The sequence below is a fragment of the Ictidomys tridecemlineatus genome, chromosome 3 (genome assembly GCF_052094955.1).
Source record: "Ictidomys tridecemlineatus isolate mIctTri1 chromosome 3, mIctTri1.hap1, whole genome shotgun sequence".
NCBI classification, from domain to species: Eukaryota; Metazoa; Chordata; class Mammalia; order Rodentia; family Sciuridae; genus Ictidomys; species Ictidomys tridecemlineatus.
This window is the reverse complement of record NC_135479.1, coordinates 79,008,537-79,023,879: the sequence shown is the minus strand read 5'-3', so window position 1 is coordinate 79,023,879 and position 15,343 is coordinate 79,008,537. Positions and strand designations below refer to the sequence as shown.

Sequence of the window (15,343 nt, the reverse complement as noted above, 5' to 3'; positions counted from 1 at the left end):
GATATCTGTCCTCTGTCCCCCCACTTCACTATACTTTTAAAGTTTATTTTCTTTTTCTGTAATAGTAATAATATATTTTCATTGTACCTTGAGAAACAAGATTAGAACACAAATATAAATATATTTGTGTTCTAATAGATAATGGTTTGGAGTCTTCATATTCTACCCTTTTTTGTTTGTTTGTTTGTTTGTTTTTTAAATCTCAATTTCGAGGTGGCAATAGCTGCAGATAGTGAACAAATATAAATAGTGGTGAGATGAGGATATTTAGCCCGTGTTTTTCTTATATGTTCTATCAGTGCTTATTATAAGCTGAGTTTAAAAAAAGAAAGAAAAGAAATGAGAAAGTAATGAAACAAAAAATAAAGAAAACTCTAAAATTGCATTCTGCTGTGTTTAGGAGAAAAAGTTATGTCTTTGTCTCAAAGGATTTGAAGGACAGAAATGGTGGTGATGCATCCTTAACAGTGGACACAGGTAGGAAGGCACTTTCCCGCCTGGTGTCTTATTAAACTTTGAATTCATGACAGTGCCATGCCTGAAATAAATTTTTTCTGGTTGTCTAGAATTCTTCTTTTATTTACTATTTTAATTTTGAAACTTATTTTGAAGTCAGAAATAGTTTATTCCATTACTTAAATGGTTGGTTTTCTTTGTGGAAGAAGGAGAAAGTAAAGATCTTGTCTACAAGCCTGGGCTAATTGGAATAATCCATGTATTTTCAGATATAATCTTACCTTTTTTTTTTTTTTTTTTTTTGCTACCAGAGATTAAACCCAGAGGTGTTTAACCATTGAGCCACATTCCCTGCCCTTGTTATAGTTTAGACACAGGCTCTCACTGAGTTACTTAGGGCCTCACTAAGTTGCTGAGGCTGACTTTGAACTCACAATCCTCCTGCCTCAACCTCCCACGTTGCTGGAATTACAGACATGTGCCACTGCACTTGGGTATAATCTTACTATTTTAAAGGGGTTGGTGCCCTCTAAATTCCCATTGCTCTTTGATATCAAAATAGAAAAATAGTTATTCATCTTGGTAATGTTCTCCTTTGTAGTAAAAATTAAGGAGAATGGGGTAGGGGTGATTAACTGATTAATAGCACAACTCTGCACATTTATTGAGATTCACTTAGTTTGGGCTTTTTCATTAAAATATCAAAATGTATAAAGAAGTATTATTACCCTCAAATCCTTAAAGGTAGTTAAAAAGTCAGGTGACTTCTTAAAAGTAAAACTTTCTAGGCTTTGTGCAGAAACCCTCCTGACTGCCTGGTTCTTCTGACTGGTAGATGTTTGCTGAGAACTCTGAATGGGAAAAATAAAGTATGTGCTGCCTTCATTGTATAATTACTGACTGGTTCTGTCCATTTTTAGTTTTATTTCATTTTAATAAATAATGTTATTTACTAGCCACTTAGAGCAGTAAGTCTATAAACATATGAGAGGAACAATTTTCAAATTAAGGGATTAGATTTTAGAGAGAGAGTCTCTTTGAAATAAATTCCCTCTTCAGTCAAAGTGAATGTGTGTTTTGAGATAAAGCTAGAGTTTGGAGAGTAATGTTTTAGAGTGACATTTTGTTGTCACTTAAATTTTTTTTATAGTAAGTATCTATAATTGCTTTCCTATTTAACTCTCCCCTCAAGGTCAACAAAATAAAGACCTTATAAGTAAGAGGCAATCTAGGGTGGTAGCTAAAAGAATTGGCCCATCAGTAACTGTGTGACCTAGACAGCTTTCTTCACTCTTTATAACTACATCTTTAACATAAGGCTAATAATAGCATCTATTTCATAATCTTGTTGTAAAGTCTGATTGAGATTATCCATGAAAAGTTCTTGGTTCAAGGCCTGACACATAAAAAAATGCTCAGGATTATTGGCCACTGTCACTATTGTTGGTATCACTGGTTTTTAATTTAGGGAGAATGGTGTAGGGGTGATTAACTGATTAATAGCACACCTCTTTTAAGTTTTAAAAGGAAAGTCTTATGTGTTCTCAATAGGAAATACTTTTTTAATTAAGAGAAAACATGAAGGCATTAGGAATTAAATTCTGGAGTTTTCTAATACATCAAGATATTACCTTCTCACTTTATAGACTGTCTTTTATTTTATTTATTTATTTATTTTTTAAAAGAGAGAGAGAATTTTAATATTTATTTTTTAGTTATCGGCGGACACAACATCTTTGTTGGTATGTGGTGCTGAGGATCGAACCCAGGCCGCACGCATGCCAGGCGAGCGCGCTACCGCTTGAGCCACATCCCCAACCCCTATAGACTGTCTTTTATGTAGCAATATAATAACTTTACAAAACACTAGGTGATTTTAAAATTACACACCATCTATTACATATAGCATTTTTAGAGTAATGAGGATGCCCTTTAAATGACTTCATGTTGCTGGGATATATTTATATTTGTGTTCTAATCTTGTTTCTCAAGAGACACTGTGACCTGGGTTGAAAGCCTGACCAAATGCTCCTGTTGCCAGGGATTTGACCTTGGGCAAGTGGTTTGACTTTACTAGATTTAGATTTGATTGTTTCTAAGGTTTCTTTCAGTTCTAAAAATCTGTTTCCAAAAAATAATCCCTCAGTTTTCCAAGTCACATACCCCATCTTTATCTATTATTAATGAAGAGATAATATAAGACAGTAGTTTCATAGCATGAGACAATATTGTTTTCTATGCTCTATGGCTGAACATCATCAGAAAACTTTTGTCCTTTCATGATATTGAGGAATTGGTTATTCAATTTTTTTTTCTTTTTCTTTTTTGAGAAAAGCAGACTTCACTCAGGATAGCACATGTTATGTTCTGAATTTATTTAGGACGGCCAGGAAATCAAAGGAATCACTGCATGTTTGGCCCTTTGTACTATCTGATGAGCAGTTATGATGTCAGAAAACCTATAGGCAGTGTACTTGCAGCAGACTCTGGTTGACAAAAATGTTCCCCTATTTAATGGGAGATTTGTGGTTTAGGGACAGAAACCAAATACTTGCATTTCAAGTCATTCTGTCACAAACTTCTCCTAAAAAGTTAAGCCACGGAAATATATCCATGCCCCTCCCCCTTTTTAATATTTATTTTCTAGTTTTTAGGTGGAAATATCTTCATTTTTATTTTTATGTGGTGTTGAGGATCAAACCCAGCACCCCGCTGCCAGGCTAGCGCTTGAGCCACATCCCCGGCCCCCTCTATGCCCCCTTCTAACTATATGTGAATGGAACACAAAGCAAATGGAAAATTTCACCATGTCTAACTTGTAGATTCAGGAGCTGTTCATCACTGATCAAATAGATTTACACAGCAATTATGAAATAAGAATTGTATTGTAGAAATAAGACTCTTGGATTTTACAGGAATTTTTGGTAGAGACAACAATATCTTTGAAAGGCATGGATGAAATTAAATAGGTAACATATGAGTATGTTATTAAATGAGAAGTTACTACTGTCAAAGATAAAATGCTGCTGGGCAAGGTGGTACATGTCTGTAATCCCAGTAACTCCATAGGCTAAGACGGGAGGGTTACAAGTTCGAGGCCATCCTTAGCAATTTAACAAGGACATAAGCAACTTAACAGGACCCTGTCTCTATAAGTAAAATAATAATAATAATAATAGAAATAATAAAAGTAAAAATAGAAATTAACAACATAAAAAGGTGAAAAAGGGGCTGGGGATGTGGCTCAAGCGGTATCGCACTCACCTGGCATGCGTGCGGCCGGGTTCGATCCTCGGCACCACATACAAACAAAGATGTTGTGTCTGCCGAAAACTAAAAAATAAATATTAAAATTCTCTCTCTCTCTCTCTCTCAAAAAAAAAAAAGGCAAAAAAATTTTAAAAAGAAAACTGGGGATATAGTTCACTGGTAAAGTGCTCCTAGGTTCAATCCCCAGTACTCCTCCCCCACCCCGCCCCCCAAAAAAGAAAAAACAAAAGATAAAATGTTCAGGAGCTAGAAGCTAATCCTGAGAAAGATAAGGGAATTAGCTACTTTTACGTACATGTAATTTATTTTGGCAAAAACTGTCCTGTTTTGTTTATTGGCTTTTGTTATTTTGAAACCAAAAGCATTTGAACAGTTTGAATTTAAAACATAACAAAGTAATTAAGTCATATTCTATAAGAAATTCTCTTGATACTGGTTTAGACATTTTGCTTTTATATTTAGCAGTACTTTTTCATAGTTAAATGTCATCATTAATCTATTATTGGTGGTTCATCATAAATAAAAAGAGCCCAGTATTGATTTTGTCTGTGAACTGAGTGAGCCTCCGTTTCCCCATCTTTAGACATAACATAGAGAAGCTAATTGTTAACTAGAAGTTTCTTCACTTTCCCACCCCCACTTCTGCTTTTATTGGTTAAATATAAAAATATAACCTGATTTAAGGGCATCCTTAAGAGAGGGTAGGAATCCTCTCCATTTAATACTCAGAGATTATGTACAAGTCATTTAAACTTCTTAGAGCACGAATCAACCATTTGGAAATGGTTCTGATTGAAAAATAATATACTTGCATTATGGATTTTTATTTTTTTAAATGAAGAGCAAGTATTTTTGCAAGTGATGTTAAACTTTCTGTGGTTTTTACATAGCAATAATAGACAACATAGTAGGAAGTGTATGTGAGGCCAGACAGAGGTAATTGAATAAACAAAGGCATGAAAGAATGGCATATTTAGAGATTCATGGAATAGTCTACTATGACTAGGATTTGTGGTAAGCAGTGTTAAAAGGTAAGTTGGGCTCAATTGGATCATAGTTGAGTTTACTTGTTTTTTGTTGTTGTTATTGTTGTTTTTCATGCTGTATTATAATTGGGATGGAGCCTAGGACATTACCACTGAACAACCTCTCTGTACTTTTTTTTTTTTTTTTTCTTTCCAGTACTGGGGATTGAACCCAGGCTTGCTCTTCCCTGAGCAAAACTTCCCAACACTTTTTTTTTTTATTGAGATAGGGTCTCACTGAGTTGCCCAGGCTGGCCTCAAATCATGATGCAATGAAAGGTATTGTCCCACAAAATAAAGCAACATGTTGGGTTTGTGTTAAAACCTGTGTGTTTGCTGTTGGCATGTGGGCATTTGTCACAATATGGCAAGGGAATGAAATTTTCTTAGTATGATTTCTAGAGATTTATAGTCTGCATTGGGAAACATTAAATTATGCATTCCCTTCTGGAAGATTCTTACAGTCATACACTTAAGGCATTTCTGCCTTTTACTTCATTCCATGTTTTTAAACCAAAAGACATGCCCTTTATACAACATTTGGAGACTATAGAACAAAAGAAAGGAAACTAATCTTCTTTCTTTCCATGAGAGAACTAACCAGTGACAAATTTTATGTTAACTTCTCTAGGCTGGAAATAGGAATAAATAATGCCCAGTCTTTGCCCTCTATGTATTTAAAGTGTAGTAAGGAGAAATGAGCTGAGAAGCAAGGGCAATAAAATCTCCTAAATTAAATACTTCTGATTTTTTTAAATTAATTTTTAGTTTAACAAGTATAATTGATTTTAAAATACACTTTAAATATTTTGCCCATCTTCAGTTAAGTCTCACCAAAGTTGGGATTTCTAACATTGTGTTCATTTAAATCTGAGTTTTTTATTCATTTAGTTTATTTCTGCAACCATTAATTTAAATTGGTAAAGAGTAATTGGTAAAGAGTAAGGAAGATAAAGTATGTGTTATGTGTAATTTTCATTAAAATGAAGAGTTTGATCTATATAATTTCCTCTTATATATAGTTTTGTATAACAATGAGGATCTCCTTCCATTTCCATGCAATTTCCCTTCTCTCTCCCTTTCCCTCCCACCTCTCGTCCCTGTTTAATGTTAATCTTCTTCTCATGCTCTTACTCCCTGCTCTGTTCTTAGTTGCTCTCCTTATATCAAAGATAACATTTGGCATTTGTTTTTTAGGGATTGGCTAGCTTCACTTAGCATAATCTGCTCTAGTGCCATCCATTTCCCTGCAAATGCCATGATTTTATCATTTTTTAGTGCTGCATAATACTCCATTGTGTATAAATGCCACATTTTTTAATCCATTCATCTATTGAAGGGCATCTGGGTTGATTCCACAGTCTAGCTATTGTGAATTGTGCTGCTATGAACATTGATGTAGCAGTATCCCTATAGTACACTCTTTTAAGGTCTTTAGGGAATAGTCTGAGAAGGGGGATAGCTGGGTCAAATGGTGGTTCCATTCCCAGCTTTCCCAGGAATCTCCATACTGCTTTCCAAATTGGCCTCACCAATTTGCAGTCCCACCAGCAATGTACAAGTGTACCCTTTTCCCCACATCCTCGCCAGCACTTGTTGTTGTTTGACTTCATAATGGCTGCCGATCTTACTGGAGTGAGATTGTATCTTAAGGTGGTTTTGATTTGCATTTCTCTGACTGCTAGAGATGGTGAGCATTTTTTCAAGTACTTGTTGATTGTTTGTATGTCCTCCTCTGAGAAGTGTCTGTTCAAGTCCTTGGCCCATTTGTTGATTGGGTTATTTGTTTTCTTATTGTTTAATTTTTTGAAGAGGAAGTGAGGGGATAGTGGGGAAAAAAAACAAGGGAGAGAAATGAAGTACAGTAGATGGGGTAGAGAGAGAAGATGGGAGGGAAGGGAGGGAAGGGAGGGGAGGGGGGATAGTAGAGGATAGGAAAGGCAGCAGAATACAACAGACACTAGTATGGCAGTATGTAAAAACGTGGATGTGTAACTGATGTGATTCTGCAATCTGTATATGGGGGGAAAATGGGAGTTCATAACCCACTTGAATCAAATGTATGAAATATGATATGTCAAGAGCTATGTAATGTTTTGAACAACTAATAATAAAAAAAGAGTTTATTCTATATGAACTGAAAATGTTATACTTGAAATGTGCCTGGGAGTACTAAGTATAGCTTAGTTCATTTCTTGCTTCTATTTTATTTTTGTTGTTGGATGATAATTGAGAGAAGTAAAAATATGGATACCTGTACCACCCATGGAGCAACAGGTGCACTCTATTCTCCCTAAACTGAATTAAACCAGTAATTTGTCATGTCATTTGTGTTTTATCCTTTTGTTTAAAGGTTATCTACTGAAGAGATTCCCATTATACACAGTATAACTACATGATGTATTCTAGAACTAGATTGAAAAACAATCTGTAATTAGCAGACAGATAATTAGTACTTTAAGGATACCACTTTTATTTTGTAATCATTTACTCTTAAAATGAGCTCAGTTTCTTCTGTAATTTACCTGGCATATATTTTATTTCATTCACATTATCTTTTTAAGAGATAACCAGTTTGAGAACTCAGAACTAGAAAACTTTCTAGCAAAAATGACCAAGGCTCAAATGTGAAATTTTTAAAAAATATTCATTTTAGAGTGGTATTACTGGTCCCTCTCTCTCCAGTTTTTTCTTTTAAGTGTTATTTGCCAAATGGTAGCATGAGTCCATTGACTCTTAGTTTTTGTTGTTGTTTTTTGTTTTTAATTGCAAGTACTTTATTTTTCATGTGTGTTCTAAAATTCATTATTAAACAGAAATATTTGTTAAATTTCTGAAGCATTATTTCAGTAAAGTATTTAATTACCAGAAATTATCTTCTTACATGTTAATCTCTATAAAATTATATAGTTTTTTAGTGAATATCTATTTTTAGGTCTTTAAATGAGGAATAAACATTATTTTGATTTTTTTGAGGTAAAAAAAGAGTATGTGTATAGCTTCAAAGTATGTTCAGTTGATTGATGTAAAGAAAGTGGTGTAAGCTACATTCATAAACAACCAACTTTTGATGTGTTATTTGATAATGTCTATCTGTTGGGTTCTACGCATAATTTATAATTGTTTTTATGTTGAATTCTTGATATATCTAAAGCAGACTATTTTATTCATATAGGCTTTCTTCAGTCCATCCTCTCTGATAAGTCTGTGTTAACAAATGTATAGCATGGATTGGTTTTCATAATCTTTTTCTTTTGGTCCTTTTTGTAATAGGCCTGTAATCATAGCTAACTTCGTTGAGATTAAAGAATGCTGCATTAAAAATATATTGACATATTAATCTAATGAAAGGTGGGGAAAAACCTTCATCTTAGGAGTATGTAAAAACATTTCTAGTACAATCTTATAATTCCTCCTGGCTTTTGCATTGTATCATTTGTATTGATGCATTTGACATTCAAAGACACACTTTAATAATTCTTGAATCTAAGTATTGCCTGCTCTCTACCTGCATCTTATACTATTTCTCTAGCCAACAGAATTTGAAAATAAAATAATTTCATTTAAAAATAAGTTTTTATTTTAAAAAGAAATTTTGGGTGCTGGGGCTATAGCTCAGTGGCAGAGTGCTTGCTTAGCACATGTGTGGCACTGGGTTCGATCCTAAATAAATAAAAGCCAGATGTCCATCTACAACTATAAAAAAATTTTTTTAAAAATTTTGTTCTCTGAATTTCTCCATTGGTTTCTCGTTTAACCTTGAGAGCAAGAACCTTAGCATTTAGAGCATTTTGATTGTTTTATTTAGTGCTTTATTATAATAATTATATATTGCTATCTAATATGTAACCTTTATAAAACATAATAGCTTAAAATAATAAACATTACCTCATAGTTTCTGTGATCAGAAAGCCTGGTACAGCTTACCTTGGTGTCTGGTTCATGGTCTTTCACAAAGCTGCAATCAAGGAGTTAGCCAGGGCAGCCGTCATCTCAGGGTTTGACTCAGGGAGAATCTGCCTCTAAGTTTACTAACATGGTAGTTGGCAAGTCTTGGGACCTCAGTTATTGACTGGTCCTCAGTTATATGCTAGTCCCATGTCTCATATGATAGCAGTTGGGTTCCTTCATCTTAGCAAGCAAGAGAATACCAAGATGAAAGCAATAGTCTGTTTGTAACCAAATCTCAAAAGTGACTTCTCATTGCTGTAGCCATATTTTGTTCATTAGAAATGAGTCCCTAGACCCACCCAGACTCATGGGAAGAGAATTAAGTGAGGGCATGAGTACCAGGAGATGGGCAATCTTTAGGGTTCATCTTAATGGCTGCTTACCATGTGTGTAATATAGTACTTTGAAACTTCTAGAACTTTATCACTTTTACTGTATCATCTTCACAAGATTATGGTAGTAAAAAACTTTGTTCAGATAAAAGTTGATGTGCTTATTTTGCTATCTCATAATCTTGAATTAATCATTTTGAATAGAATTAGACTCCAGGAGGAGGTAAAACTCTTTGACAGAGAATGTTCATTTGCAATTTTGCTTGAATAGCCTTTTCTAGTTATTTAGATAAGAAGCTTTGTTCAAACTTTAAGGTACTACAAAGAAAGTATACAATTGGGAATTTTTACACTCTATTCTTATGTAAATTCTAACGTTTGTTTTGTTCAGTATTGGTAAAGGTTTTCAAGGTGTCATGAAAAGATGGGGATTTAAAGGCCAGCCTGCCACTCATGGTCAAACGAAAACCCATAGGCGACCTGGAGCTATTTCAACTGGTGTAAGTATAGAGTGATGCTCTTTTTAATGCTGTTGCCTTTTGTACCTGTCGTGCTCAATCTTTGCTTTAGATCAAGTTACATAATTTTAACCTGACTCCAGGTGGAGTTACCTTTTTGTGGGTCTCCTTTTTGTGGATCGTAGACTCAGTCATTTTCCAGAGCTATAGTTTTGTTCTACATATTCCTAGTACCTTCCTCCCTACTTTCTCATTCCCTTCTCTGTGTTTTGTATGAGACATTGAAGCCATCTACAAAAATAAGATATCTTTCTAGCTGGCCTCACTGCTTCCTCCACACATTCATTTTCCCTTAAAGAAAACAGTTGGGAAAGATTGTCAAGGAAAATACCATGGTAAAGAGAAAAGAAGTAATAAGAAATAAGTAATAAGAGATATGATATGGAGAAAACACCCTTTATGTTGCTAATTTAATCTTACTCTCTAAGTGGTGTAACGTAAAGTGCCTAAAGAGATTTTGTTTTTTGGAGCCCTAGGGTAATGCAAGGTCAGCCACTAAATGTTGGTAATGTATTCTATTTCTTTCAAAATAAGAGGAATACAGATTAAAGCTACTCTGAGATACTATGTTCTCACCTAGCAGATTGTATTATCAAGCTGCTTAATTTTTGTCATATTGTCTAATGAAGGGTGTTAAAATATGTTAGCAAAAATGTAAGAAAACAGACACTCTCATACATCCCTGATGGGAATACACAATAGTACAGCCCTTAGGAAGGAAAATGTGACAATATTTAATAAAACAACATAGGCATTTATGCTTGTCAAAGCAATTCTACTTCTAGGGTTTATATTTTTGCAAAAAGAAGGGCCAGGAAGATAAACTGGAAACTAAGGTATTGCTTACCTATAAGGGATGGATAGAAATAGTGTGGAAGGGCCTAAGAGTGCAGAAATGACACTTTATTGGGTAGACTTTTCAGTTATACTTTTTACTTCTGAAAACATATTGTTGTTTTACATTTTCAAAATAAAAACAATGATAAGAGGGGAAATAGAAAATGGAATATAATTAGAAAATGAACTTAAGTGTTTCAGATGAATAATAACTACACTGAAGAGGGAGGGGAAAAAACCCTAATAACTCAAGTAACTTTTAAACACAGTAGTTTAGTATATACCTGTAGTATATAATTTTAAATTGTACTCTGTACAAATATTAAATTCTAGTTAGGCTTGGTTTTTGCTATGGTATCAGCAGGTCTGAAGTAATTTTCTGTGAATTGGATGATTGAGAAGTTAAGTAAATATATTGATATATGGGAGCCAGGTTTTTAACAGTATATTAAGGGAGGTCATTAAGCCATGAAATGGGGGAAGTTAGAATGAACTCTGTAGTGTTGAATTTTAATTATTGGTATCTTTATGTAATTTATTCACTCTGTGTAAATAAAAAGAAATAGATGTAAGTGTGAGTATGTTATTTATATCTTAGCTCTGACTGCTAGAAAGACCTGAAAGCAAAAATATTCCATTACAATGAGCATACCTAGGGCTCAGATCTGGATTTCTAAAGACTATTCCCCACTGAAAAGAATTCCTTGAATAATCGGCTTATTTAATAATACATGGGACTGGAAGACACAAAACAAACTCAACACATCTTATCCAAGAAAATGAGGAAGTGCTTAAACAATGACAGACACACAGAAAGAACATAGAAGCAAGCCTAAACAGGCTGAAACAGATTGGGCTTAAAATTTAAAAATCATAGTAAAAGAATTCATCAAATAAAATTAGAGTTCATGAGTCCACACTATAATAATCAACTGAATGAATAGGTGAATAAATGATAGGATAAAGGGGGAATGCTCTTCCTTACAGTATAATGCCATTTAACATAGAAGGAATGATAGATTTAGAGTGTCACTGTTTGGCAGTCATTATAGAAATAAATGATTCAGCTCAATATTTATAGATGCTAAAACAAATGGTAAACAAATTGATGGGTACTAGATATATACATAGTCTGAAAACTAATAACCTTGGAAGGGATTAACCTACATAACACATTTTTATCTAGGTAATCAGTTATACATCACCAGTAGTTAGATAAACCAGCATAATGTACCTCCTGATAAGGTTCCCAGAAATGAACACACCATCATTTGATTCCTACCAAAATACATCTGCCTGAATCTGATCATTGGAAAACATCAGACAAACGCAAAGTGAGCAATACTCTACAAAATATAATTGGTTTGTAGCCTTCAACAATGTTCAAGGTCATGAAAGACAAGGAAAGACTGAGGAGCTGTTCCAGATATAAGGAGGCTAGAGACAGAACAACTAAGTGCAATTTGTAACTGCAAAGTGGATCTTGAACTCGGAAAACAATAGCTTTTAAACAATATTATTGAGCCAGGCACAGCGGAACATGCCTATAATTCCAGCTCTCAGAAGGCTGAGGCCACAAGAATTAATGAGTTCAAAGCCAAATCTAGGCAACATATTGAAACACTGTCTCAGAGACCTGAAAGACAAAGAGAGAAAAAGAATATTATTGGAACAGACGGCAAAATTATAATAGATATGATAATAGTGTTTAATTTTCTGAGTTTTATAATTGTACTGTGGTTACATAAGAGAATATCCTTTTTCTTGGGAAATACTTATAAATAAATAAGCATAATGTTTGCCACCTAATTTCAAATGACCTAGGGAAAGATATAGAGAGAGTAGATAGTGTAAAGCAAGTGGGACAGCATAAACAAAAGGTAAATTAGGGTAAAGAGTATAAGAACTCTTAAAGAGTATAAGAATTTATGTTGCTGCTCTTTTTAAATTTAAATCATGAAATTATACATTATAAAAATTAGGTAGATCAAAGACAAATTTAAGAGCTAAAACTATAAAACATTTTTGAAAAAACAAGAGTAAATATTCATGCCCTAAGAGGCAAAAACCTTAGATACAACACCATAATAACAAGGAGCAAAAGAAAATATATTACATTTCATCACCAAAATTTAAAACTACAAATGCTTCAAGATATGAAAAGACAACTCACAGAATGGAAGAAAATATTTGTAAATCATGTATCTGATAAGACTTATATCCAAATATATAAGGAACTCTTACAACCAGTAGTCCAGAGGTAACCCAATTAAAAGATGGGCAAAGGACCTGAATAGACATTTTGTCAAAGAAGATACATAATTGTCCAGTAAGCATGTAAAAAGATGCTCAATATCTTTAATCATTAGGAAAATGTAAATCAAAACCACAATGAGATAACAACTTTCATGCCCTAGGATGGCTGTAATAACAAATGTTAGCATGGGATGTAGAGAAATTGCAACCCTCATATGTTGAATGCAGGAATATAAGATGATACCACCACTAAACGTTAAACATAGAGTTATTGTATGATCTAGTAATTATTTTTTTTAATTGAAGCATTAGTTGTTCACAGTGGTTGGGTTCATTTTGACAAAATCATACATGAATGGAGTTTAATTTACTCCATTTTGGTCCTGATTCCCCACCCTTTCCCCTGCCCCTTTCTTTCCCTTGTTCCCCTTCCTCTACTCATTTTCTTTTCACTCATTTGCTTGTGTTTGTTTATTTATTGGTAATAGCAAGTGAACCCAGGGGTGTTTAACCACTTGGCTACATTCCCAGTCCTTTTTTTTTTTTTTTTTTTAATTGTGAGACAAGATTTCACTAAATTGTTTACTGCCTCACTGAATTGCTGAGGCTGGCCTTGAACTTGGAATCCTTCTGGTTTAGCCTCCCTAGTCACTGGTATTATGGGTGTGCACCACCATGCCTGGCTCATTTATTTATTTGTGATTGATCCTTTCTATATATACATAAAGGTTGAATTCATTGTGGTATATTTATTTATGTATATAACATAATTTTGTTAATTTCATTTCCCATTTCCTCCCCTTTCCCGTCCCTCTTCCCTCCCTGTAGATATCCTTCTGCTACTCCACTGAAAATCCCTTTATGATATCCAATCCCCTCCCCTTTTTCCCTTATTTTGTCTGGCTCCCACTTAAGAGAGAAAACATTTGAGCTTTGATTTTGTGAGTCTGACTTATTTCATTTAGCATGATGTTCTTGTTCCATCTATGGCAAATACCATAATTTTGTTGTTCTTTATGACTGAGTAAAGACTCATATATACCACATTTTCTTAATCCATTCACCTATGATGGGGATTTGGGCTGATTCCATAATTTGGTTATGGTGAAGAGTTCTGCTGTATCTTATAGTATTCTGATTTTAGTTCTTTTGGATAAAAACCAAGGAGTGGGATAGCTGATTCATATGGTATTCCATTTCTTGTTTTTTGAGAGATCTCTACATTGTTTTCCAGAGTAGTTGAACTAATTTGCAATCCCACTAGCAATGTGTGAATCTACCTTTTCCCCAGCATTCTTACCAGGATTTATTATTATTTATATTCTATCATTGACTGGAATGAGATGAAATATTAGAGTTGTATTGATTTGCATTTACTGGACTGCTAGAGATATCAAACTTTATATATATATATATATAATTTCTTGGCCATTTGTGTTTCTTTAAAAAAAAAGATCTGTTCTTTTGCCCACTTATTGACTGGGTTTTTAGGTTTTGGGTGTTAAGTTTTTTTTAGTTCTTTATATGTTAAATGTTAATCCACTGTCAGAGAAATAGCTGGCAAAGATTTTCTTCCATTCTGTAGACTCTCTTCATGTTCTTGTTTCCTTTGCTGCGCAGAAGATTTTGATTTGATGGCATTCATTTATTTATCCTTGGTTTCATTTCTTGAGCTCTAGGGCTTTTAAAGAAGTCAGTACCTGGAGTGTTGATTTTTCTAGCAGAAGAAAACGTGTATCTATTCCATGAGATACTGAGAAGAAAGTAAATTCTGTTGTTTTAGGGCAAAATGTTCTATAGATGTCTGTTAGTTCCATTGATTTTATGTTTGGATGATCTCTCTATTGATGATAAGGATGTGTTGAAATCACCCTGAAATCATTGTATTGGGATCTATCCGGGATTTAACATCAAGAAGTACTTTATTTTATATATTAGGTACACTGATATTTCAGGCATATATATTTACTATCATTATATCTTCTTGTTGGATCATTCCTTTGTCTCTTCTGATTAATTTTGGGGGGGTGGAGGTGGGGGGTTGTGGCTCCATGGTAGAGCACTTGCCTAGCATGTGTGAGACACTGGGTTTGAGTCTCAGCACCACATAAGTAAAAATAAAGATATTGTATTCATCTACAACTAAAAATATTTAGAGGGGAAAAAAACGGGCATTTAACCATTAAGCCACATCCTTTTTAGTTTTTAATTTTGAGACAGGGTCTTGCTAAGTTGCTGAGGCTAAGTTCAAACATAAGATCCTCCTGCCATAGCTTTCCAAGTCACTGGGATTATAGACATAATCAACACTTTTGATTAATTGTTTTTTATTGTAAAATTTGCCAGGTACAAGAATAGTTATACCTGCTTGTTTTCATACTCCATTTGCATGGAATATTTTTTGTATCCTTTTACTTTTACCTTGTGGGTGTTTTTGCCTATAAGTTGAGCCTCTTGCAAAGAGCACATAATTAGATCTTGCTTTTTAATACATTTTGCTAATTTATGTCTTTATATAGATAGATAGATAGATAGATAGATAGATAGATAGATAGATAGATAGATAGATAGATAGATAGATTCGACCACTGAGCCACATCCCCAGCCCTATTTTGTATTTTATTTAGAAGCAGATTTACACTGAGTTGATTAGTTGCTTAGTGTGACTGAGGCTGGCTTTGAATCCACAATCCTCCTT

The 15,343-nt window shown here is 34.0% G+C and overlaps 1 protein-coding gene across 22 annotated transcripts in view; it reads left to right on the top strand.

The window, feature by feature from the left end:
* The window catches only part of Mrpl3 (mitochondrial ribosomal protein L3), a 66,575-nt gene that overhangs the window by 17,825 nt on the left and 33,407 nt on the right, over nt 1-15,343 (top strand). For all 22 annotated transcript variants that reach the window (XR_013436510.1, XR_013436509.1, XR_013436511.1 and 19 more), the window contains exon 7: nt 9,426-9,534. Coding sequence is in view for 9 of the 22 variants with exons in the window: in XM_078043304.1 (XP_077899430.1) it covers nt 9,426-9,534 (109 nt within the window). In the remaining 13 variants the exon portion in view is untranslated. The remainder of the gene's footprint in view (nt 1-9,425; nt 9,535-15,343) is intronic.